General features: G+C 41.1%; 1 protein-coding gene across 1 annotated transcript in view; it reads left to right on the plus strand.

The window, feature by feature from the left end:
* Positions 1-27,845, plus strand: part of cdh13 (cadherin 13, H-cadherin (heart)) — a 285,683-nt gene that overhangs the window by 225,585 nt on the left and 32,253 nt on the right. Inside the window, exons 10-12 of the mRNA XM_058645471.1 lie at positions 8,034-8,216; positions 8,309-8,562; positions 26,164-26,306. Coding sequence (XP_058501454.1) covers positions 8,034-8,216; positions 8,309-8,562; positions 26,164-26,306 — 580 coding nt within the window. The remainder of the gene's footprint in view (positions 1-8,033; positions 8,217-8,308; positions 8,563-26,163; positions 26,307-27,845) is intronic.

A 27,845-nucleotide genomic window follows, 5' to 3' on the forward strand; every position in this document is an offset into this window, starting at 1 on the left:
CCATGTTCCCACAAAAGGTAGAAAAGCGGCTTTTCTAAATGGCAGATTCATCAGAAACCTATATTTGGAAAGAGCCTGTGCAGAAGCTGTTGATATTTAATAAAGACACAGGTAAGCTCATTAACTCTCCAGCCACACTTACTGTATGAAGGATTACAGTATGGAAACAGGAAGGTGGGGGTTTCGACAGATCAGTTGCTTCCCAGTCACTTGTATGGGATTATGTGGGAAGATGAGTGATCATATGCATTTGGTTTCATTCCAGTGTCATGTTGGCACAGTGACACCTTTTTTTTTCGCACAGATTTTTGTCCGTCTACTCCTCATTCTGCAGAGAATTAAGCCGCTTTTGAAAGTAGATAAAGAAAAGACAAGTGCCTGCTTGAATTTGTACGATTCTATTCAACTCAGGGGGATTTCTTTCTAAGTTTGACTCTTACCTCTGTGACGTTAACCTCGGCAATTTATTACAAAGCAGCGCAGAAGCACGAACGTAGAGCATGTCGCCATCTTTGTAGAGCTTCAAGACTTATCGGCTTTACATTGGATGTCTTGAATTAGATCTCTGTGTGTTTGCCTTTGAGTGTGACACTATTTATGTCGTTTGCTTTCCAGGAAAACCTCTTGGGACGAGCCAACACGTAGCAAGAACTATTATGCATGCTAATATACAGCGGGGCGTTTTAACGCTTCTTAGTAAGCCTGATCCAATTCCATTCACACATTTTGTTCTACCTGGAACAAACACAGTTCATGCACATAATCCACATAATCCACACAATCACAGTTTTTGAGAAGCACGTGGATGTCTGTGTGGAGTCCAGTCTTATTTTTGCAGACTGGCATGGATGATGATATTTACTGTTTATTACACAGACCATAGTGGACCCTCTATGGTCTGAGCTCTCTGATGTGGGAATTATGAATTGGCCTGTATAGATTTTGCTATAATGCCAGACGGCACATTATTCCACCTTTGCTTGGCGAGCATTCTCAGGCCCCCATTTTTTTTCATTTTGGACACATGCAATGTCCAGGAAGCAGAAATGTAACACAACAGCATTGGCATTCGTCCCGTCGTGCTGCCTTTTACACGTCAGCGTGGCTCTGTGACCACCACCACCACCACTGTGGGCGTGAAAGTGGAACAACAAACCTCCAGATAAAGTTCGAATGGCCCTGCTGTGATCTATTGAACCTATACATGGAGGCAAAATAGTGGAGGTGGCTGTATGTGTTCCCTGTTAGAGGAAATGTTTGGCCATCCGTAATTCAGAATACATAATAACAGACATATAGAAATACCATAGCTTGATATCTCAATCTATCTATTCTCTTGGCATAAACACTGACCTTGTCTAGACCAGTAGTCAGTATGAGGACCAAAACCTGGTCCCCATTTATAAAGAACAGGATAAGAAGACTTGAATTTGGGTTAGGTTAAAGTTAATGTAACCATCAACTCATGATAGTTAGGGATAATGCTTTGTTTAGGCTTTCCAAAGAGAGTGAGAAGTCAGTTTTTCAATTTGAACATTTTACTGCAGACACTCCAAACAACCACTTCTTCATCTGTTATTAAGAGTTAATGGTGGTATCTTTATTGCTGATCCCAGTGTCCTCTACATAATTCATAAATGTAATATTTATGATGATCTTGATGAAAGTGAACATGGAAGTGCTGCTGTATTGCACTATTTGAAGTGACTAGACTCCATTAATAATATTTCAAGCTGCTGATCCACATGTCCATGATTAGTAAGTTGAATTGTGTCACTGGTAGATGTTTACTTTCTTCAAGTAAAAGTACTTTTGCTGTTTAAAGCATTTTCACTCAATATTGTGTTCAAGCATCTTTCAACCATTAATCATTTAGACACAAAATAATGCGGAAACGAGGCCCGAGTTTAAAAATACTGGAATGATCATTTTACTTGACTAATTGCTATCTTTTTATCCCCAAGGTTTTTAATCTATGTAAAGTAAGGCCATATCCCCGCACACAACAGAAGAAAGAGGTCTGGGTTAGTGGGTTGTATCAGGCAAACAACGCCAGCTGGCAAAGAAGGACAAATTAAAAGGTAGTATAAGAAATAAGAGGCAATTTCCATAGAAGTGTCAATGAGCCAGAACACATTCAGCGTTACTCAGTAAAACCGACAGATGTTTATATTCCTCCAAAGCTTCACAACTTCATTCTCAGGCCCTTTGCCAGAATCCCAGGCTGCACTCTCAGTCCATCTGTGTGACATGAGGACAGTAAGGTTGTGCACTGGAAAACAGCTGAGGAAAGATCAAGTTTAGGCTGAGACGTTTTAGCAAAAGTCTGCTCGTGATGGCAGCTTTTTGCAGCTGTTTCCCAAACATGAGCAAGTATAATTTTTTTGTTAATTTGCACTTGATTTCTGAACCAACACAAGTTAGATTAGTTCCAGTTGACTGCTCTAGGGTCATAGCATATGGAAAAGAGCTATTTTTGCTCTGCTACAGTCAGTTTTCTCACCATTACCAGCTGTTTTCTTTCCCTTATGCCTGTTATAATGTACATTGTGACTTAATGATAACAGAAATACATGCAGTGGTGTCAGATAGCAAATGTGTTAACCACATGGGTTCATAGGCGTCAATATGTTATTATAAACTCAAAAAATACTGCCAGGGATTATGTGGATGTCTTCAGTTTTGCAGGTATTATCAAAAGAAAAATGAATATATTGATGAGATGAAACATTTCAATCACTCACGTAGCATATCATGGTATTTCAATGAAATGACGTGGAAAAAACATCACATTAGTTAAAAAACAAGTCAGAAATTAACATAAAAGACGTCTGTAGGATTCTATCAACATCTGGGAAATAGCTGTCAAGGTATTTCAGTCTGAAAAAAATAAGTTTATGCAAAAATCGGCCCAAAGACAGACTGACGTTGTTGTCCCTACAATAAATAACCCTAATGTAGCCACTTTATATTATGCCACCTTTTCTAACTTAGGTTTTCTGTGGAGAGTTCACAACTTTTCTCATTATTCTTTATATTTAGGTATCACCTCACTGTAAGACAAAGATCCTCAGAGCCCACAGTTTGTTTTACTTGTTTCTCATTAAAATATATATATATCATAGTGGCAGAAACTTACTGCCCTCATTAGGCTTTGTTCACACTGTCAGCAACCACAGGCTCCTGGACATATTTCTTTTAAATGAGACAATAGTGGGCAAACTCTGACATTGGCTCTATCTTTACAACCATAACAATTTGTCAAGTGAAGTGACAAATAGCATTTAATTGAGAATACCATAGAGCGAATGACTCAAAAACTAGAGGAGATATTAAATGATACATGCCCATGTAAAAATGTATGCCCATGTGATTCTGGATTTTTTTAAATTCAATATGACATGAAAATCAAGTGGGTGCTTAAAATAGAAGAAAAAATACATTAATTGAGTACAGCATCACGTTATAATAAACACAACTTCGCATTACAAGGCTTCACGTGTCCATATGAAGTGGAGAGAGGTCACTCTGGTCCACATAAGACACGTTCGACCATCAAAGTCATAGATATAGATAATGCAAATAAACTTTACAGTAATGAACCTGTCACCTGAAACTCGACCTTATCCATTTATGTGTCTTTGCTCCCTAAGTTGTTGTGCCTGAAATGGCTGTCATGCAATTATCTTTTGACAGCATGACGTTGCTCTGAAGATTTATGGGACAGATTTGAGAAAATGTGAGGCATAAAAACGAGATGGGAAATGAAAGAAATCAATGCCACACTGCAATTTTTAGTGCTCAGTGTGTTAAATGTCTAAATCATAGGGTCTCTTTGATTCATGGCCACTGTAACTCTGCACATCCATCCATACATACATCCAACCACCCAACCATCCATCCAACCAACCATCCATACGTCCAACCATACATCCATCCAAACATCCAACCAACCATCCATACATCCAACCATCCATACATCCAACCAACCAACCATCCATACATCCAACCATCCATACATACATCCAACCATACATCCAACCAACCATCCATACATACATACAACCTTCCATACATACATACAACCATCCATACATGCATCATCCATCCATACATCTATACATACATTCAACCATCCATACATACATCCAACCATTCATCCAACCAACCATCCATACATACATACATACAACCATCCATACATGCATCCATCCATACATCTATACATACATTCAACCATCCATACATGCATACATCCATCCATCCATACATCTATACATCCAACCATCCATCCATACATCCAACCATCCAACCAGACCTGGTGACCCTCGACCTGGCGTACACCCCGACTCCCTTGCACGATGGACCTTTCAGCTGATGAGCTGCTTGAACCAGGCGCGTTAGAAATGTCCTATTCCTAAAGAGTTAACAAATATATGCAAACACACATGATTAAATCAAGTTTAAAGGTAGAACCTTCCACCCCATCCCCTCCATATCACTCCTCCCACTGTCTGTCTCTCTCTCTGTCTCTCTCTCTCTGTCTCTCTCTCTCTCTCCCATAGTCATTTCAGGCCAGCAGCTTTGCCTCGTCCTCAGTCATTTCCCCCTAGTCTTTCAGGTGACTGGTTGCTTTGTGCTCCAGGTGGAATGGAGGCCTTATCAGCAGCAGGGCAGCGGCCCAGTGGCCACAGCACAGAATACAGCATTTCCTCGGATCGCATGACTGCCCCACATGATTAAACCCAATCTGACCGGCTGCTGTCTGTGTGACTGTATACTGTATGTGTGTGTGTGTGTGAAGGGTTGAGAAAATGAGAATGTGTTCGACTGTGTGTGTGTGTCTTATCAAGGTTTGGAAATCCAGTGGGGTGATGACCATTGGAATGCCAGTGACTTGCATTTGTTGCTGATCACAGCTCCTGTGTCTTTAGAGATGGCAGCGTGGAGGGTAAATAGGCTTTCATAGCTTCAAGGTCCTGTGCTAAAAGCAAATGCAATCCCTGTTTAAATTTAAACGCCAGTGCATCCTGCTTGTTTAAGCAGAAAGAGCATTTGGGCTGTTGTGTTCCCAACAGCCAACAGATTTTCACAATCCATTTGTACAAGACTGGGATGGGCTTGCAGGACAAAAGTATACCTACAATACCTGTTTGAGCACAAACACATCACTTTTCTTTAAAGAACACTGTGTTTCTATCCCCCGTGTCCTAAACGACTCACAAATGGTTCAAAGTGGTTTTTTAAACAAGCTTTGGATGATTAAAAAAAAGAGGCTACAGAAAGGAAAGAGAAGAAATCAATGTTTGTCTCTTTTCAGATAAATGCATGGAGCCGGGCAGTGTAAGGTGGTAAGAGGGTAATCAGTGAAACAACAATACTGTGGGCTGACAGGAGACGCAGTGGTCTAGGATGGACTAGCGCTATCCTTAAACTGAGTGTTCTGTGCCTGAAAGATTACACTGTAAGCTCCGACACTGTAATGGTTGGAACACAAACACGCAAACACACATTGCTCACAAAATGACTTCGGCCGGCTGTAGCTTCTGCAAAGGTGGCCCCTGTTCACAATGACGTCTTTATTGGTAGCCTTGGTGGCAGAATGCATCGATGGGAGTCTGATTAAGGTCTGCTGACGACAATGAGCAGCGAGATGGGAAGTGAGTGACACTGAAAAATAAATGAGATGCACTGTGAGGAATCAACAATGGAGAACATGAATATTGTTTATTTAGTTATGTGGGCTGCTTGTCGATGCATTCAAGTGTTTGAATTAATGTTTTGCCAAATATTTCTTCTTGGATTTGACCGCAGATCATGTGATATGCCAGTCTGCTAACCTTAACCATTTTTTTAATGGTTTGTTTGTTTGCTCTGCAGCAGTTTCAGCTTGAGCTTCTGAGTAATTATTCATTCATTCATTCAACCCTTATTTAAAGACCGTGGTCCTATGACGGCAGATGCACTCGTATTTGCATGGGCGCCTTGTTTACATATGACATTTAAACATAAAAATGTCACAAACAATAACAAACACTGAGAGGCCTATATTTATATCGCGTAAACACAACAACAAAAAAAGAGGCAAGTCTTCAGCTGTTAGAGTATAAATAAATCTCAAGCTACTTTACTTCAAGTACGTGCAGCGACGCAAAGAGCTGCTGAAGGAGAATGAGGATCAGAGTGCGATGATTAATTAATACTCAGCCAATCACATCACCAGTGTCTGTTGTTGTGCTGCATTAATCAACATCTCAACGGATTAAAAGTGGGCTCTTTAGGAAATCATATTGTTGTCTGGATGATGCAGTGTGGCACACCGTACCACAAATCTGCAGCCAGAGGCAGATGGTGCAGGTTTTGCAAAGCGGTGACAGAAATAAAACCAAAAATTAAAAAAGATGAAGACATTTTTATGTCTGCATCAATCTGACTCTATTTAAGTTTCACTTCTGCACTCGTATCATAATCATCTAATCATGTCATTATATCAAGACGTCTGAAATGTGACACTGACGAATTTGCATTTCAAGAACACTTTGGTGAAACCGTTGTCAGAAGGACGTGCCGACTCACAGGATTGATGAGATGTGGGAGTCTTTTTTATAGAAAGTCTGGTTTGAACTCTCACTTGTTTTAGTTGAGATAAACAAGATGGACAGCCGGGTTAAAGCACCACGATGCTGTGCAACACTCCTCAAATCCAAGGCTGCAGACAACAGCATTTCATGTCCTGCTGCCTTCAGGTGTCTGTAGGGATTTAACTTTTCATTAGGGACAAAGTGGCTAATCTGCACTTCTTCGTGACTTTGTCTTTGAAAAGTTTGGAGAGCAATATGGTCTTTATGTGTTTCCAAAACATGACTTTCAAAGGCATAGGATCTCTGTGCAGTTCACTCTGATTGCCTCGGAGTCCTGCACTTGTTTTGAGTTCACAATATATGCCTGACTGGTCACACACTACACAATCTTCCCTGATTAGTTTCTAAAGGCAGTCAAGAAAATGCACAGGCAGTGACTGCAGGCAGATATCTGAAATGTTCCCGTGGTGCTTGCTGCCCATGATCCCTGTTGTTGGTGTTGTATTGTGCCGCTTCCTTCTCTCTGATTGGCTGATGTTGCAACACATATGTTGGCAAATGACTTTCAAGTAGGAAAACTTGCTTGCTGCTGGAAAATTGGGCTTGTAATCATTTGAACCACAACAAAGGGTCACAAACCACAAAGGGGTTGATTATTCATTTGGTTTTGTCTGCAATTAATACAAGTTTCCCGATCAATATAATAGTATTGTAGTAATAATAGAGGTCATCTGCACAAAAGTGATATTGAACACGTCTTGGAAAGGTATTATATGCGTATTTTCTTCCTCATAAAACATTTGCAAAGCCAACTGTTTGCCGTAATTGTAGGAACATTTACAGAGCGTGGGAGTGGATGTGGAAGAGAATATCTTGTTCTAGAGAAATCGGGTTAGGTTAAATGGATTTCCTTTTCATCATTCCGTGTGGAAATGTTACATGTACATGTTATGGAGTATCTCAGAGTGGTGGTTGGGATTGCAGAAGGAAGGCTGCTTGCCCTTGGGGGGAAGAGAGGAGGAGTGGTAATTGTCGCTCTCCCTTATGCCAAAGCTCCCCCACCCGGAGGGAACAGCCAGTGGGGTGAATCGGTTGTTCAAGTGTCATTGACATGGTGTGTTTGCTATGGAACTGGGAAAATGGAGGGCACTCCCAGGTGATAGAAGAGGTTAGGGTGAATGATTTATATCCTGATAATCTGTTTTTTTTCTGTTTATTCATGGCTTGGACTGTGTGGACACGGATGAAAACGTTGTCCTAATTCTCACCACATTTAAAGCAAATTTTGTTCCTGCCCACCTCCACTCTTGTTCATGTCATCCTATAAATTACTTTTATAACTGTGATCATATGTAATGGGAACACACCTTCAGATTTACCTGAATCCTCTCCAAGTATCTTGGGTTGTTCTCTCATAATAACAGTGTTTTATCTTCCTGTCTCCTGTAACAGTTTGAGGCGACTGTGAATGAGGGATCGACAGGGGTCGTGGTCAACCTCACAGTGGACGACCGAGACGACCCTGCCACGGAGGCGTGGAGAGCCATTTACTCGATAATCAACGGGGATCCGACTCAGAGCTTTGAGATTCAGACCAATCCAGACAATAATGAAGGGATGCTTTCTGTTATCAAGGTGAAATATAAGAAACCTCCAAATGCAACTATATATCGCATTATATATATATTGATTTTGTACATACTCTGATATTTTTTTCTCTATTGTAGCCTCTGGACTATGAGGCCACAGCGTTCCACACGCTACTCATCAAAGTAGAGAATGAGGACCCTCTGGTTCCCGATGTCGGCTATGGCCCCAGCTCCACGGCCACTGTCCACGTCACGGTGCTGGACGTCAACGAGGGCCCCATCTTCTTCCCCGATCCCCTCAGAGTCACCAGGATGGAGAACATCCCCATTGGCAGCTTTGTGGCCTCTCTCAATGCAACAGATCCAGACATATTGCAGATTCAGAACATCAGGTAGGAGAGAAAGTGAGACCAATTGTAATTGAGCTGCAAAAATTGTGCTTTTCTGTTAAGAAAAACAAAACGAGAGAAGAAGAAGAAGAAAAAAAAGCTTATTTGTGTTGCGTGACGGTGCTAACGAGGTGAACTGGCATGAAGCAAAGTGTCTGAACTGCAGGTTTAGTCTGGTTCTAACCTTTCACGTATCTTTGAGAGCTTCTCACTTCGTCTTCTTCTCTTCCTGATTCCATGTAGCCATGTGCTTCAGCCTATTCCTTTTTCGGTTATTGGCATAATTGTGTTAAATGATATGATTTATTTGTCTGTTTTGAGTAAACAGATGAAATATTGAGCCCAGTCAATCTGCAATTTACCGACGCAGGTCAAACCATTCACCCCAGTCAAGTGAAATGGCAGAGTGGGGCAGCTCATTAACTTTAACTCTGTTATAGAAAAAGTGCCATTACCATCTTAATAACCGAGACACTATTAGTTTCAGTGTGTGCTACAATAAAACAGATTCCTTCTGCTGCCAGAGGAAGCCTCATAGCATGTGCTGCACTTATTTTTTACAAGACATGGAATCTCATCGTTGGCTTTCAGGTCTAATTTATCCCACGGTTTAGACGGCGCTCCTCCCGCTCCTCGGAGTCATATATAATGTAAATATAATGTTAAGTAAACACATGAGGGATAATTATGAGGCAAATAAAACCCACCAGGTCATGACTTTACTGCTCAAATTATTGATGCTGCTTTATGTGCGGTAAAACTGTGTCAGTATCAAATGCCACATAACACGGAGCTGTTCCACTGAACACTGTGTCTCGAGTACAGACCTGTGGTCATAAAGCTTTGATAAGGTCACCAGTCAGGTCACGTGACTATATAAATTTAACAGTGTCTCAGGGCAAGAAGAGGTCTCGCAAAACACGCTGCAGGATAAAAGGGTGTCGTTTTTGTTTTTCTATGGAGATTTTGACATAATGATGGGACAAGAGCCGGAGGTTAGCAATCAACGATTTTACTGCACAAAATTCATCTGTGACTTTTATTATTATCCAGCATTTCATTCACAACCACAAATCACCTCTTATGGTGGAGTTTATCGTGTGGCCTCATTCATTCAATAGCTGCAGATACATAAATCAATCAATCAATACATTTGTCGTACATTATTTAAATAGCACTTTTCAAATATAATGAATATATATAAATAAATAAATGAGACACCAGATTTGTATACTAATTATGAACAAAAAACAATATAGATAGAAACAAAATACAAAAGTAAAATGGATTATCTTGCAAGAGTAAATGTTAAATTGAAGGATAGACTGATACAAGGCTAATTTGCATGTAAGAATGTGTTTTATATGCATATTATGCCTACGCACCAATCGGTGATAGTGAAACTGACCTCTGCATTGAACCCGCCAGTCGTGAACAAACACAAACTGGGAAATAGAGCAGTGGGTAGCACTTACAGTATCCCGGGGAATCCCAGCCCTTGACCTTGTCCTAGGATTTGAACCAGAAAGAAAGAGTTTTAAATTCTTGTTCTTTATAATACATTCCGTCTTGACTGCGTCTCATCGGCCTTTGCTTCAACAACCAAGTCTCTGTATTCACTGCTTCTCGATATCACAGAAAACATCATAGAGATGCAAGACCCAAGTTTCAGTAGTATTCAGTCATGAAACGAGACCATACCATGACTCAAACGTTTTCTCAACAACACTAATTACTTAACAGTGTTCTGTAGAGTTTTCTGGTGATATTTACTCCATAGCTACAGAGGACGGCGTGTTTATGACGTCTTTGTTGCATTGCTTTGAGTCATCGTTCTATCTTTATCCGTACACGACTCTGCCCCTCATCTGCATGCGTTGTTTTGTGTTTATTTGCTATCCTCTGCATTAGTTGTCATTCCGTCCTGCCAGTAACAATGACTTTGAAGTATCATAACCGTGACCTGCAGATAAGAGGAGGATAAAGTGAAAGACAGACAGTTTGAGAGTTGGGAGGCGTAGTGTGCAGAGTATTAAACAGCAAAAACAAGACATTTGTTTGCACTTGTCTTTCTTCTCCTGCCTGTGTTTGCATAACTGTGTGTGTGTGTGTGTGTGTGTGTGGCCCCTGGGATGTGAATGCCAAAAGCATTTGGCACCACACACAATCAGTCTGACTCTCTTGTCAGAGTCAGTGACCAGTGCAGACACAGTCACGAGTTTTATTACAGTTCCATTGTTCACTTGTGAATGTATTTACTGTATAATGCACATAATGTAGACTTATGACTGTATTCATTTTTTTACATAACCATCTGATTTGTGCATGTTGTTGTGATGAAACAACATGTGGAAATTCATCATGGAAGGAAAAGTAGCCAGCTGCTAAATTCAAGTAACTCAATTAAAAAACCTATACGTTACATTGAGTCAGCTGAGCCGTATTTACACTGCAGGACTATTGTTACCTCGGGTCCATCAAAACTTGCAGAGATAATCCATGTTTTTTTTTAAAGCTGTACAAATCTACAATATGTGTCTTTCCTGGACAGCAGCCTCACTCGGATAGGATTAAAATTCCATTGGGGAGTGAAGTATTTGCCATGGTGCTTCCGCTAAATTCATCTTTGCTGGTGTCATCTGCGGCGCCAAATTACAGGGAGCAGTTTATCATATATCCCACTGAAAAGCACGTGCTCCATGTCCTCAGCCGAACTGATTAAACTTGGTAAAGTGTTCATGCACATAAACCTAGAGACACTATCCGCATCCTAATTCTATACCACATAGATATATAGGCGCTGCAGCCAATCCCAGCTGACATTGGGCTTGAGGCAGAATAATCCCTTGACAGGCCTTCACTCTATCACAGCCAAGCAACCATTTACACTCACTTTCACACCTATTTATGGTAGGTTTAGAGTCTTAAATTAACTTAACTCCAAAGTGGATGTCTTTGAGCCGTGAGAGGAGGCCGCAGTACGAGGAGAAAACACATGCACACAAGATGAAAACGTACAAACGCCGCAAAGAATCAGAAACCTTCTTGTTTTGACGCATCACCGTTGACCACCTGCTGTACCACCATGCAACACATTGTTTTTTCCCCATTCAGTGAAAAGGTTTCACTACAAATTGCCTTATTAACCTTGCGGTTGTCATACATCGTTCACATAGGATGTCAAAGTTAAGATCAAGCCTTAAGAAAACTCACATTAACATTAATGGATGTGTTACTTAGAAGTCTAATCACTTAGATTACGGCACTAATTGGTTCTGTTTGAAGTTGAAGACGGCAGCAACGTGCTTTAAAAGCGGTGGTAAGAAAAAAAACAGGCCGCAAGTTTAGGCTAAGTCATTATTATTATTATTATTATTATTAGTAGTAGTAGTATTATTATTGTGATCATTAAGTGTCATATTAAATTCTAATTTGGACTGAGGCTCTCAGTTCTGAGCCCCTCCCAACAGATGAGTCCTTTCCTCTATGTTCTATGTGTTTGTGCAGATGCATAGAAAAGCCAGTCTCACAAAATAGAACTGACCTCTTGTTGGTCAAAGGCTCCATGGGCCAGATTTCTCTGAGGCTGTCAACAGAGTCCACAGGAGGTCTCCGCGTCTAATTCACTCAAAAATGTCTCGATTCACTTTATGTTGAAAGAACGCCAAAAAAACATGTTGCACACTCTGTCTGCTTTAATGTTGCAGGAAGTAAATGTGAAATCTGTTACACTTTGACCTCGTCACAGTCTGAGCTTTGATGTCGGCCGGACTCTGATAAGCCCCGAAAATGGTCAACATTCATTGATGTTCTGACTTTTCTTACATGATGTGAATGGAAAGATAATAGGTAAATCACATGAGTCACACGATGCAACTGTATCTATCAATAAATACATGAATTAAGCAGGTTTTAATTCACTTTAACATTAAAGTAACTAACTTTAACTCTCAAACTGACCTAAGAAGTTACACAAAAAGCAAATATGAGTCAAAAACTATTAGGTTTTGGGGAGATTAGATGTTTTCTAGCCCTTCCTACAGGTTTTAGTCATGAGGGTACGGCAAAAGTTGGACTTGTTTTTGACCAAACTTTATCTCTGGTGAACCTCTGACTGCAGAAGTGCTTTACTTGGTGCGTGGGCACTTGACATTGGGGACCTGCCTTGTTCTTCGGGGTAGATCTGAATCCCAAAATGTGGAAAAAGTTGTTTTTAACAGAAAGTTTACTTCGATTTTTCACTCATATCTTAAAATTGACTTCATGCTTACCCGTTGCCAGGCTGTGAAATGTGAAGCAAATAATCTGAAATGTCATTAAGAGGGTCTGGATAATTTAATTAGCTCTTTTTAACACCAAAATAGGTGTCAAATCTGGTGAAGGGTGAAGTAGCTGATGCTTGATGGGAAAACGAAACTGTGGAAGCAGAAAGACAAAAACTTCAGCAACACTTATAGCCACAGACTTGACTCTGTGCCGTTTGGTGATGTCTCTGCAGAGTTAACACTTCTACTTGTTTTCTCATTATTGTTTCCTGTTTATCTTTGTTTCTCTCTTTCTCTCTCTCTCTCTCTCTCTCTCATAGTCTTCAGAATGAAATGAGCTGTTTTTGTCCTCTGAAACCAGACAACCACACAAAACAAACCAGATGCTTATAAAAACGGACCACATAGAGAAGCTGCAGTGATAGAAAAATATAACAATAATGCCCCTAACGGTAGTTATTCTGAAAGAGGAAGAAAAAAAACGTAAATACATTGTCACATAGCACCAACACTCAAAGGCCTCCAAACTCAGATAACTCTTAACTATACAATTTCTCTGTCTACCCCAAGATACATTTAAGTTGTTTTCTTCTCCTTGCTTTTGAAAATAGAGAGAATTTCAAGCAGGTGGTTCATCCATTATTCAGTAGCTACCTGTCTTCTTTCACTTCTCACTCTGGTCATACTCAAGTTAAAAGAGATGGGGCTTAAAAGAGGAGAGAAAACTGGCAGGAAGCTTTGAGGAAAAGATGAGGAAAAGAAAGAGTGTGAGACAGTTTGGACAGACAGGTTTTGAGTGTGTGTGTGTGGAGGAGAGATATGTCAAATGCTACAAAGGCTGACCTGAGGTAGGTCAGATATTGTCATCACTTCCAGATCAGCCTGAACTTGTCAGCGTCTGGGCAGGTTAACCAACACAGGAAGGGAGAGCTAGAGAGAAGATGCAGGACTTTGAGAAACGTAATACAGTCTGAAGTTATTCAGACACTGACTTTTCCCCACCGAGAAAAAGTTTTATTAACACGCAATTGTTGTTGAAAGGTAGGTAGAAGCTCAGAGGAGATCAGGTCGTTGCAGCACAGTGTGAGATGTTGTTTTTATCTTGCTTATTTTGTCTGTGTCATTATGTTTCATACTTTCAATAACATCCCCTGTATTTATCATGTTGTATTGTCATTTATAGAAGTTTGTTATTATTGTACCACACTTTGGCTTACCGTGTTCTTTTTTTAAAAATGCATCATAAAGGAGAAATGCTGGCCCTGTTTAATTTAGGCTCTTGTGTGGAAGTGTGGCAAAGTTCTCAGTGGCCACTCACACCTCTCATCTCCGACTCAATGTCAGTTGTGCCACAGTCTGGCACTTAGACTAAAGTAGGTGACTAGTATTTGATAATGTGGCCCCCTTTGTGCAGTTTTAAAGGACTCATAAAGAGGGAAATGAATTCATTATCTTTGGTGAGCATAAAATCAGAGATATTGGCTGATACATAATAAAAGAAAGATTTATCCGAACACTGAGAAAGGTTGAACTACCAATCACAGAGGGGCACAAAAAAAAATAATCCAACAGGTCTCAACAGAACCAATAATTTCGAGAGAAAGAACTGTGGCTCATCTAAGCAGTAGGTGTATGTCAGTTGCATATCTCTCCAATTGGGTCAAAATAGCTTCGGAATTGTAGCTTTTCAGTTAAATGTCACCATGTGCAGAGAGGGACAGGCTAAGTCGTACTGACTGCTCAATTTACATCTTCCGTCTTCTGGGATCTGGAGAGGCTGATTAGAGGCTAATCAGATGTTTAGATTTGTTTCTCATTTCCTGCAGCTGAGAAAAAGCTTGCCAAAAAAGTGTGGTAAAGGAAAGAAGAGGGATTGAGTGAGTGAGTTAGTGAGTGATTGCGAGAGAAGAGGTGGGAGTTTTAGTCATACAGTCACGGTGCCAGGACACAATTTAAAAAAAAAAAAACAACTAGAAGGTGCCAAGAGGAACAGGGGGAGATGGATCTGAAGCAGGAGTAAATTGCTTTCACTCCTGTTAATGCAGGGGTTGTGGCTTTCAACTCGTGCAAAGAGCAGCTTTAGATTAATAAGGTGCAAAACAGTCATGTGTCCAAAGAGTGTTCTTTCCTACCCCTCTATCTCCAGCCAGATATTGAAAATGCAAACATTTGGTTTATTTTAGCCCGCTGTCTCTGTGTGCTTCCTCCACTGTTGTTGTTTCGTCGGCACAGTGGGTCTTTGTTCGGCGCACTCAGCGGAGAGTTTGCAGCTGTAGAGTGGATTTGGCAGAGAGTCTCATCTAGACTTTACCTGGCACACAACAAACAACAGTAAATGGATTGAAAAAAAAAAGCAAAGAGTTTCTGAGGCGTCTTGAAGTTTTAGAGGAGGTAAATAAAATGTAGCATAAATCCATATCCCTCACCAGTTTTACTCAGAGTAGGATGGGATCAGTACCTGTTAAGTGAAGCAAAGAGTGAAGTCATCTCTACTGCAGTGGCAGCTGCTGCTCTGTGGAACAGCGGAAGCTCATTTCCGGCCCAGTTATTTCAACTTAACATAAATTCTGCGAACAAATAGAACAAGGAAACACGATAGTTATGTAAAACTGAATTGCTATAATAGGGTTTTTTTTTTATTTACAGTGTATATGTGTAAATGAAAATGGTCTATATCACTTAGCAAATAACACACAACAAGCAGCTGTTTGTCTACAGACTTCCCTCACAAAATCCACACAGGAGTGAGGCAGAAAAGGCTCCGCTGAAATGTTGTCAATCAAAAACTGGTTCCGCATTTCAGACAGTTCGGATCATCACGCCCAGCGTCCATGCCCGCACACTGCTCCAATGACTCCCAGAGAAGCTGAGCTTCCCTGGAAGTGACGATTTGCCGTAATTTGTCCAATCACAGTCGAGTTCACCGCAGTGGAAAAAACCTATTCTGTGCCATCACATAGAAAACAGTTGAAGCTGACGCTTTACTGAAATCATACATGAAAAGAAAATACTGAAAGGGAAAAAAAACTTGCCTTTAAAGGATTAAAACGTTAAAGTTTTCTCGTTGCTGTTGTCATGTTGGGTTTTGAAACGAATACATAAAGTAACAGTGACAAACAATGTAACCTCACAAGCAGAGAGGATACAGTTTTGTGGGATAATAGATTTACTTGTAAACTCCTCAGAGTGAGACCAAACCAGTCAGTAATTTACATTAATTAAACACTTAGATTTAGCAAACTAACGGCACCTTGAATTTCAACACCTTGTTTCTTGCTTCTTCATCGCACATCATCATCTCGCAGACAAACGTGGTCGCACACCTCCAGTCACGCCTTCATTTTCACTTCAAGTACTTTCTTGGCATGACTACAGAAAGCCAAACCTCAACTGAGCCTCTGTGACGGATGATTGATGTGACATGTGCAAGCGTTTGTTTTCCCCTTCCTCAGCGCTGTCACATTTATTTCCCTGGTATGGACCTGCTGCACTGTGCTGATAGAGAGCAGAAATATGAACAGGTGTGATGTGGGTAATTTGTCCACATGGCCTTGAGCAGTGGGCGGCTTAGCTCAGGCTAAAGTTGAAATTCAGCCGTGAGTGGCTGACTGGGGTCTTTGTTTGACCATAAAGGAGTCTCTCATTTTCTCAGCATAAAGGCTTTAAAGCCAGATTATCTGCGATCACAAGGGTATGCAAATGACTCTGACCTCTGACTTATAGTACCTGCTAGTAATGCTGTGCATCTTTGCTGCCATGTTCGGTGCATTTAGAAAATATCATCAAAGAAATGATTATGTTCATGCTGGTATTTTTCTATTTAACAGTCAGTCACTGCAATTGGTCATGACATCACCCATAAGAATATGGACTCGGCTGGCACCATGTTGACATTTTGAAAATGGAAGTTCACAGACATCAACTGCTAGACAATACCAGCTGTCAGTCACGCCGGTGTTCACTCATATGGGCCGTGCTTTATTGTCTGTTTTCTTCTAAATGGAAACATCATTTTAAAAAAATTGACAAATTGTGTGTCTCCGATTTCCTCCCATGAATCCCTTTCGTCCTGTGTTGGCCGGGGTTGGTGGCGATACACCCCGCAACCCTCATGTGGAGGATAAAGCAGTAGAAGATGAGTTAATGAGTCACATCAAATGTTATGTACAAAGACCTGAAACTAGCTATTGAGATCATTAGCTGTTAACTGACATTTTAAATCAAGTTAGAGTAAGACAATTTACTTGATACTTCTAGTCAAATTGAGTTGTTTTTGTTAGGGGCAGAGTCGCCTCCTGGTGGTTATTCAATATATTCTTACTTCCTGATTGACTTCGCAGAGGAAACTGGATGTTAGTGGCCAGCTTGTGCAGCTAGCGTACACTATCTTAATGAGGGTTTACAGATTTAGCTAAAAAAATAGAAGGCCATTATGGAGACCATTACTGTCCAAACAAACTCACATTAAATATGTAATGTTTACCAGAATATGGAAAAGAATTACTGTGTCACTAACTTTTATTAACATCTGATTTACTTTTAGTTACATGTCAACGTACAACAATAAGCATTAATTCTGAAACACGTTTCTGGCAATTTCTGGTTGCTGCTGAGCAGGTTTTGCACACGCTGCAGACCAATGACCAAAACAATGAGCTTAAAGATGCTGAAACTCTTCCTAGAGCCGTGGAGAACTGCAGAGTTTGATAAAACATTGCTAACATGGTTGATATTGATTGAAAACGGATGAAGATACTCTTGCTGTGTCTAATTGTTTTATTTACTGATCCTGGCTCAGTGTATATATTCTGCTATCGTGGTTCTCATACTTTTTATACCAAGTATGAGAAAATATTGAGATCTTGAAGTAACACCATTATCACAATAATGTTAAAATACAGTGGTGTAAATAGGTCGAGCAAAGTCAGCTACGGACTTTTCACAGATTTATTCCCAATAAGATAATTTGCTCTCTCATCATCCTCCTCTTCCTCACATAATACTTCACACGCTGGTAGTGAAATTAGATTAAGATGGAGCGAGAGATAAGGTGACTCATCTCCACTCCAATCACAGACCCTGGTATATACAGTCGAACAGTATTTCTGATTTCCCTACCACTGGTGGTACACGTACCACAGATTGAGAACCATGGTCCTACTGTTTATGTCTGGTAACCGGGGTTAAATTGTGTTGAAACATGAAGCATTGTCAACTGTGGGAGCAGCTGCAGGTTTTGCGAAAGTGGATGTATGTAGGACCATGAGTGGCACTTCAAACAACATCACCAGAGACAGAGTAGAGGCGGCGATGGAGACATGGATGGAGATGGAGAGGGCAGAGAATTTGTTTTCATTACACACTTATTCACAGTTCCAGTGTCAAGCATGCCCGCCTTATCTGCATTCTCACTCCCTCTCTTTATCTCATTTTTGCTCCTCTTCACCCTCCCCTCTTTCTCTCTCCCCCTCTTTCCCCCCTCTTGCTGCACATTTGGATGAAGTGTACAATTGTTGCGGCCAAACACCAGTCGGCGCGGCCCCTGTACGTTTATTGAGCATTCCATGATTGATGTCCTCATATCTATTGCTCACACATACTCGGCTGTTCTGCGATTGAAATAGACTATTAGCATTGGCGCTGTGCCGTCCCCCTTGCGCTCAGTAAGCTAGATTCCAATCAGCGGAAGATCCGTTGGCACAGGAGAGAGAGAAGAAAGTGATAGAGAGACAGATGTAGACAGTAAGATGAAAAAACAGCCGGTAGAAAGTGATGGAAAGAACAAGAGGAAAGTGAGAGAGAAACTCAGCAAAGAGAATGGGTTAGTGAGGGAAGTGCTGTATACAATAGGTTTCCCTGTAATGCTGTCATTGACGCCTGAGTGTAGGAGTGTGTTGCAGTGCACTGCAGAGAACTGGAAGTTCTGACACTTAAATTAGCAAGACAGAGCTGTTCAGCGCTCTGTGTGTATATCAGTAAAGTGTGGTATAAGTAAGAGTAAACTGAATTTGGATTAAAGTGTTGCATCAATCTAAATCCATTTAAATGTGGGGTTTAAGGAATGAGGAATTGTGACCTTCCACTGCCTTTATTGGAGCATTTTAATATCCCCATGACCTCAGAGAGTGTGAATCGTGGCGCTTCGATGCCCTAATAGAAACACAGAGGGATAACACGTTGTGCACGTGTTGTTTAAAAGTGATCTTTGTCTCATTATGAATTCATATGTCTCGTTACTGCTGTGCCTGCTGTGCCTTCTCATCCGCCAAACACCGGTCTCACATAGCTCTATTATGTATCTTCAAACAACTCTCAGCCCTTTGGAAAAAAAGGTGATGCCTGCAAAACCCTGATATACCGTACAGTAGGTGTGTGGGTAAAGAGCTTTGTCAGAGCTTCATTTGATTAGCGTAAGCTGAGAAAGCTAAGTAAGATTATTGCACAAGGTGGCAGGACAGTTATTTAAACACATCATTTACTGGCTGCATCATTGTTACAGTTTCATTTTCACATGTTTCCATCGTTTCTGATGACATGTATTATCCTAAAATATTACTTATTTATAGTTACTTTAAAACCAGGTAACCCATTTCTAAGTTGTAGCTGATCAATGTATTTTTATATTATGTAAAAAAGAAAAAAATACATTCAAATTCATTTTACAGTTCACTGGAGTGAGATTCAAACTTCGAGGTTGAGAACCACTGCCTCACTACTTGAAAGCAATTTACCTCTTCAACTTATGTGTGCGTGACCTGACCAGTTCTCCAACTGGATAGTTACGGCTGTTTTGTGAGCTCAATGATGCACATTCGGAGAGAGAGGGAGGTGAGGGTATAATAACTATCACACTCCTGGAAACCCACAATGGCTTAGCAGAAGAACTGGCTCCGCTTTAAGGGGGAGATGGATGAATCCAGCACATGATTTGAGAGTTTCATTTGGACTCTAACGTGATTTGTAGCTCTGGGTGTTAGACTGGGGAGCTGTGAACAATTGGTCTGTGCATGCGAGTGCAGGTGTATTTGAGTGAGTGGCTCCAGCTGTGCAATACTGACTGAAATATATGGAAAAGGGGGAATAATTGAAAGTGTATGGTCAAGCTTTAATTGTATTCAAATGTAATAATAATTCTCTTTGTTCTCACTCTCTAATTATGTGTCAAATGCATGGTGTTACTTTAAAGGCAGGGTTTACTGAATGAACAGTAATTATCACCATTGACACTGATTGCTCTGCTAATCCTAAGTGACAGTCTTTATGTTTCACGACACACATGAACGTTCCATAAATGGATATATAGATGCATTAGCCATTTAAAGGTGGCAACCCACCCTGACTTCACTAATTGATTTGTGGACTGTTGCTTTGAGGCCTTAAAACTTTATTAAGTCAGAGTTTTTTTCTTCTTCTTTTTAAAACAGAAGAGACCATTTTTAGGATGGTGAGAATGTAATCACACAGTCGCCACACAGTAAAGCATCGCCGCTGTGAGCGTAATTTATAAAATGGACACCACACTGAATTCAAGAACATCTGAATTTAGTGATAATCTTTACTGAAGATTTACATGCAGACTTCTTCTAATCAGTAGTAGTTAGAACCCCCAAATATGACCCATATAGGAGCATTTCCTAATGTACCTCCACCAGGGGTAGGAGAGATACGACATCAGTATTTCACGACTCAACACACAAGTGAAGTTAAAGACTAGGCAGGAAGTTACAGACAATGACAATAACACATAAAAAAGGGGAATTAACCCATATGCAACCATTATGGGGCGCCTATTTTAAAAACCAACTACCTTTAGGGTCTTTTGAGTTGGAGGACAGGCTCAGAAGTTACCCCTGCATGGCCTCTGAGGAGAATACTGGTTTCAGGCACCTACACATTGGCCTCAATCTCTGGATTTACAGACTGTCTCAACTTTTTATATAGTGTATATAAGGTGTGTTGGTGTGTAAGGGTTAAACCTGCAGTGTGGAAGAACTTCTATCTCTCCCTTCTGTCTCTGACTATAATTATACAAAAACTGTCCACTTTAATTACCAGTGTTTGCATAGGGACTTCCTATATTATTAAGGACTAAAAGTGTATCATAAAACAGCAGCAGTCAAGACGTTCCTAAGAGAAACGCGGCTACTTGACTGAAACTCCCATTTGTGTCCTTCATTTATTCGCCGTAATATTTTAATCAAAGACGATGTTGCACTTATTGTAATTGCACAGGAAATCCATAAGTCACTTCAGATTAAATGAAGGAACAATTTAACATCATTAGGTTGAGCATTTCAACACTGACTTGAAACCCATTCAAGATCCACCCTTTTTGGCGAACAGTTATGCTGTTGTTCCAGCAAACCTATGAATATTTCAGAGCGGAAATTGAACAAAAGTTACATAACAACTCCTTAGAAGAGATGCCAAGAAAATGTCTTACTTAAGTGAAAACAAGCAAGCGCAATAATAAGTGGCATTTATGCAAACAGCTTTACGGCACTCGCTACTCAGCTTTAATCCTCTCTCTAATTTAGCTCTTCCCGGAAATTGTCTCGTCGTACTCTTTGTCTCCATCCCTCTCCCACTATTGACAAGCTCTTGCCTTGTTTCTCAATCCTGCTCCCAAATCTGTCTGAATCATTACAGAACACTGAGGAACACGACTCCGATCAGACCTATAAAGAGCTCATCTGTTCTCAGATAAGAACTTCTGAGTTAGCTGTCAAAATAATCTTCAGTGTGTATTGGTGAGAAGACTCTGTTTGTGCCATAGTACACCGTTTCTTAATATCCACACACTATACTCTCCCATGACCTCTTCTTTATTTGATTAATACATCATATTTACGTGGGTGATACAGGTCCTCTTCATTTGCGTAGTGAGCTTCTGCTTCAAAATTCAAATGACCAACTCTGACTGATTTGTCCTTGTTGGGCTGCTGTAGAAAGATGGCAACGCAAGATTCTGGCCTCCATAAGGCTCTCTTCCTCTTCTACACATATAAAAAAGGCTTATTCTAAGCTATCAAAAACGAAGCAGTTTTTATTTTAAAGCAATCGTACAAACACATAAGGGTTATATTATATTCCTTACACCTTCAAGGTGGGAAAGATACATGCACTTTGACAAAATCCTCATGACATGGCCCTTGGAGTACTAGTAGCTTCTGCCTACTTATGTGTTTCTGATTAAACAAATCCATAATTTGATGGAAAGGTTTCACAGAGAGGCTTGTGTTAGCATCGTAGCAGTGATTTGCAGTGAGATACCTTTCACAGTTGTTGTGGCAATATCTTAATATGACCACGGTGAGGGTAGAAATAAGGACATAAGAACAGCAACTGTCTGTGTGAGTTTTGGTTTTCTTGCAAGAAGAACAGACAGCACTGTGCAGCAAGTCTATCTGTGCAGTAGTTCTTGCCGAAATTCAGAGCAGAGCAAAAAAAAACAGTTGCTCACCAAACTTGAGGCCACACTCAACAGGTTTTGACGGATATTGAGGCTGGTGTTCAGGCCCTGGACTGCTGCTGACCTCACAGGGGCTGCTCAACATCTGTCAAACATAAAAAGATAAAACTCACAAACACAGCCGAGGTTCTTATGTCCTTAATTCCACACTCACCGTGGCATTATTAAGATGTTGCCACAACACAGTCAAGACAGATGCATATTTCCACCATCACCAACCAGGCTTCTCCGTGTCCCCAACACTTGCAAAAGCGACAATACAAAGTTACCCACACACACAGATACACATACACAGGTGTGTGCCGTGTTCACCCACAAACCCCGGCTGAGCTGTGATGCCAGCTATAGCAGCTCAGCGTTGCCTCTGCAGCCATGGCTCCACAGTCCAGTGGAAAGTGGAATATAATGGCCCGTTTTCTCTAACACTAGAATCACACCGTGTGCCTCATGACTCAGCACTTTCTGCAGCTCAAACAAGAAAAGTCTGCATGGACAAATCAATTTGCTGTCGTGAGATTTTCTCAGTGCACAAGGCAGCTGACATTTGCAGTTTTCAAGTTGTTTGTTTTACCGTCTACTTGCGTCACCGTGCGTGTGTCAAAGTGGACACGATGTGGTGTTTGCAGCCGGTCACGGTATTCGTGTCTCCCTGGTTGACTGATTTGTTGGGACCCTCTCTGGTTTGGGAACAAACAGATATGAATATTCCTAATGGCTTTTTAATGTCTTTGTAATTTGCTCTTCTTAAGTGATGTAATGGACTGTCCCCATGTTTGTACAGAGAGGAGAAACTGCGAAGGCAACTCATTTAGCATTTACCTTTCAGTCTGCATTAAAGAGCACAATAAACGTCTTCATATTAACAATCACAATAGCCTGATATTAACTCAAAAGTATGTGTAGGTGGCTTGATGGTATTCTGCAGTGTTTGAGGTTGAAGAAAATGATATATACTCCCCTATAACATTGAAGGTTTATGGCGCTTTTCCATTATACAGTTCTAGTACTGCTCGGCTTGACTCAACTCAACTCTACTTAGGGTTTTTGCTTCTCCATCAGGGATAGTTAGTACCTGCTCTGGTGAGATTCCGAGCGAGCTGAGCTAATACTAAAATCTTGTCAACGTCAACACTGTCAGCCACTGATTGGTCAGTGGAGCGTCGTCACTGAAAGAGTCATGAGCACGAGTCAAACTGAACAATGTCGAACTGTAGATCAGTTCGTAAAACTCCTGAAACAGGCGTCAATCTCCAACATTTAGAAAGGAATTTTCTAAAATCTCAATATTTAACGGGCCACACGGTGGTGTAGTGGTTAGCACTCTCGCCTTGCAGCGAGAAGACCCGGGTTCGAGCCCCGGTTGGAACAAGGGCCTTTCTGCATGGAGTTTGCATGTTCTCCCCGTGTGTGCGTGGGTTCTCTCCGGGTTCTCCGGCTTCCTCCCACAGTCCAAAAACCTGCAATGTGGGGATAGGTAAATTGGACAATCTAAATTGACCATAGGAGTGAGTGTGAGAGTGAATGGTTGTTTGTCTGTCTCTCTATGTGGCCCTGCGATGGACTGGCGAACTGTCCAGGGTGTACCCCGCCTATCGCCCGATGTAGCTGAGATTGGCACAGCACCCCCCGCGACCCTCTAGCAGAGGATAAAGCGGTAGATGATGACTGACTCAATATTTAACAGAGGAGTCTGATGTATTTAGTGACAGCGCTGCTGGAAGATGGCGATCGTGAGCCAAATCACACCCCGATCAGCTCTATTTCAATTCAGTGACTGTGATTCTGATGATTCAGTACACCGAAAAACAACTGCTTTGCCCGTCACCAATTTCTGTGTTTGTGTCTTGTGTAAATTGGTGTCACAACAGTTTTGCACAGTCGTGCTTTGATGACCCCACCCACACTGACTAGGTACTATGAAGTAATAGGAAAATGACCTGCCTGATACTAAACTGAGGAGAGCCGTGTAGTGCGAGAACTGTATCATGTAAAAGAGGCATTAGATGCATGATTTTCAATTATAAATAACAAGACTGTAAATGTATTAATGCAGTGTATTAATGTAGTGATGTAGAAAAGCCAGGTGTTTCTTAACACATAGAATGATTCATGTTTCTTCCATACACTTAAGATGAGCTATAGAGCTTATTAAACAGTGGTGCTGGGTTTGTACGCAGTACTCAGCTGATACCCAATTCTTAGGTGTGAATAAGTGACGTAAACACTGAAAAGAATGAATTGGTTTATCTCTTCCAGTGAGACTGCAACCTGTCATTGATAAACTACAAACAAGCTACAATAATACATACTATGTGATTAGTTTTATGAGTTTACTTTAGCACATTAGAGTCACACAGCCTCGTGCATGTGTGTTTTTCTCAGTTTCAGTGTTGTGATGATTAATCACTCATGCAGCTCAGATGGTGTGTGTGTGTGTGTGTGTGTGTCTGACAGTGAAGTCAGTGATAGGAGCTGTGAGACATCGGGAGGTTAATAACCTATGAGCCTCGCTCTGTTTTATTGTGGACGCCTGCCACATGAATCATGTGGTTTCTCTTTGTGTGTGGGGGGGGGGGTCTAAGTGTGTATACCAAAGATGGGATGGTGTGCAATGATGTGTGTCACCATTAATGCTACATTTGACCACACAGCAGAATCTACTCTTCTGTAACAATATTACATGTGCGTCGGTTAATAGTCGTGATCACTGGCAGGGGAAGTGCGTGTGAGTGAGAGCGAGAGGGGAGAGGTGTGAACAAAGGTTGATTGCAAACTCATTTCCCAAGGCTTTGTTGCACTCTGTTAGCTGAAGAGCTTCATTTCAGAGACAGTTTGTCGACTGCTTTGTCGTGAAGAAACCGCATCTTTGTGTGTCAGTGTGTATGTTACAGCAAAGGAGCTCCTGCACATGTGCATTCAAATATTGTGTTACTGATTTGGAATGTGTGAAAAGAAAATGACTTGGTAAATGATCACAACCGCGAGCCCCTTCCAATCACCATCAGCCATTAGTGGCCGGCTGATTGGCCACATTAGCAGGGTCATGATCTGTTCTTCACTTCCTTTTTAAGGTGATGCTAGCTTGGCTGTTTGCCTACAAGATTATAGAAGAGGTCCTCCATCATGTTCAAGCCTCAGCCTGCATAACAGGAGTTGCTACTGCAGTCACACACACACACACACACACACACATGGCGCCCATGATCAAGAAGTGGCCGTCAGCCCATATTCTCACTTGCTCAGCACCATTATTGCATCTATTACTTTGCTAATGGCTTTACAACATTCCACTTCCTTTAACTAAATAAATCCTAGTCAAGCAACTGTGAAAGAGCAATAGGGTTATTGATTTGATTTAAAAAAGTGTTGTAAAACTGTCATACAAATGTCTTTTATGTTCAAAACATACTAGTCATATGAGTTCACCAAATGCTGTTTTCTGGGAATTCTGTGGTTCCCAGTATTGCGGTGTTTAGATCTCTTATTCCTGCAGTGCACACAGGAAGTGATTCGTTTTATGTCAAGACACACAAAGCCATTTTGAGTTTGCATTAGTAAAGTGAGGTGGACGCAAAACAGGTTGGAGAATGACCGAAAAAAACACACAAAAAAACTATTTTGAGGTGGATTCTACTGCAATTTCATGGCCCGCTGCTGAGCTTCAGGTGCATACACACAGATGCTCCCTCAGTTGGACCCACCATATGTTGCATACTACAGCTTTATTATTTGGTATTATCGCTCCTTCTACGCTCATTCCTCACAAAATACCAAAACAACCCTTTTAAAACATTTTCTGCGTGGTACTTACAGGACTGTATGTGTGTGTGTCTGATGTTCCGGTCTTCTTATTTAACTTTCTCCCAGGTACGCTGTTCTGCGAGACCCAGCAGGCTGGCTCAGCGTGAACCCAGTAAAAGGAACTGTCAACACTTCAGCCTCACTGGACCGTGAGTCTCCTTATGTCCACGACAACAAATACACAGCTGTCTTCATCGCCACAGATAACGGTGAGTCGCTGGTACCCTTGCAGAATGAAAACTTACTTAGAATGTGACATGTTTACAAAAAACATTCATAAACATGAATGTCAGTAAGCCGCTGGATGGCAACAGTAAGGCTTTTTCGATTTAGTGACTTGAGTGTCACTTTACACCAGTTTATTTTACCACAGTCTTGTTTTTATGATCTATTTAATATTTTATTGGTTCACAAGAACTAGATTGAATTAGCCTACATGAAGATTCCACTTCATGTCGTGGCAGCATCACAGCAAGAATTTCATGATTTTGGATTTCGGATGCAGAATGGAGTTTAAACTGTCTGTAGATAGAAGTACAGTAAAAGTCCCTGCAATGACTCACTCTGTAAGTTTGACCTGGCGACAGTGGAACTGTCAGTATCCCACGGTGACAATGGGATGCCCTTAAGTGGCACTGCCTCTTTTGGAGCATATGGTGGCCGGTTGGCAGTGTCTGTGAAGCTGCTGCGCTGAGACTTTCCAAGGCACATATGAAAGTGTCAAGAGCCACAGGCCTTCTATCTTTTCTCTCTTCGTTTGTCCCTTCATCTCGTCATCTCTCTGTGTCTCTACGTCTCTTTGTCCCCACCCCACTCCACTCCTCTCTGTGTCTCTTTCCCTCTCCCTATCAATCTATCTAGTCTCTTGTGCTCAGGGAGATTCTGACAGATTCATTACAGGAACTGAGAGATTCTATTAGTAGGCAGCAGAATAGAACTGTTGTGCTGGGGAATTCAGTGGCCTTAGATGGATGGAACGTTGAATAGGGGAGCAAGGATGTGGCAGCGAACGAAGGTGGACGGGGGTGAAAGGGTCAAAGAAAGAAAAGAAGGGGCATAAGAGGAGATAAGTGAAAAAAAAAAAGATAAAGAGTCTCATGAGTTAGGAAGGAAGAGATTGTGAGGAAGAGAAATTGTGAAGATTATTAGTTGTCAAGGGAGAGAGTTAGATTAGTGCAGGAGCCAGAAGGGAAGGCGGAGTATGTTGTTGTAGTTTTCAAGTATTCTGCCATTTTTTTGACATGAAATACCTCGGACGAGTTCCATCAATCAACGCAAAAGTCACAATTGTATATGTAAGTCTTGGTTGACATTCATTTATGAGCATACCACCATCTGTGCTACACCTTTTTTTAGGGTTGGTTGAATTTTGCCAGTTTTTTTTCCTGAAACTGTCATCAGCAAATCTCAAGGAAGACGTACACAATGTATCTATATGTATCTCATTACATAATGAAATCATGACACCATAGTTATATAATACGCATGTTGTGCAAGTGAGGTGTTAACAATATAGTTACAGTCTTATTTTAAGTGTGTAGACGTGCCAAAAATGAATGACTGAAGAGGTTGTCAAAATGCTGGACACATTGTTATCAAAGTGTCACAGATCCCCAGTTTTATGTTATGGAACTATTGTAGAGTGCAGCTGGGGCTCAGAGAGTACAGAAAGAGGTCATCTTCTTACCAGCTCGTCTAGTCTATATGCATAAGTGTTCTCAAGCAACACGCTGAATCCCAAATTGCTC

Source organism: Solea solea, chromosome 12 (assembly GCF_958295425.1).
Source record: "Solea solea chromosome 12, fSolSol10.1, whole genome shotgun sequence".
NCBI lineage: Eukaryota > Metazoa > Chordata > Actinopteri > Pleuronectiformes > Soleidae > Solea > Solea solea.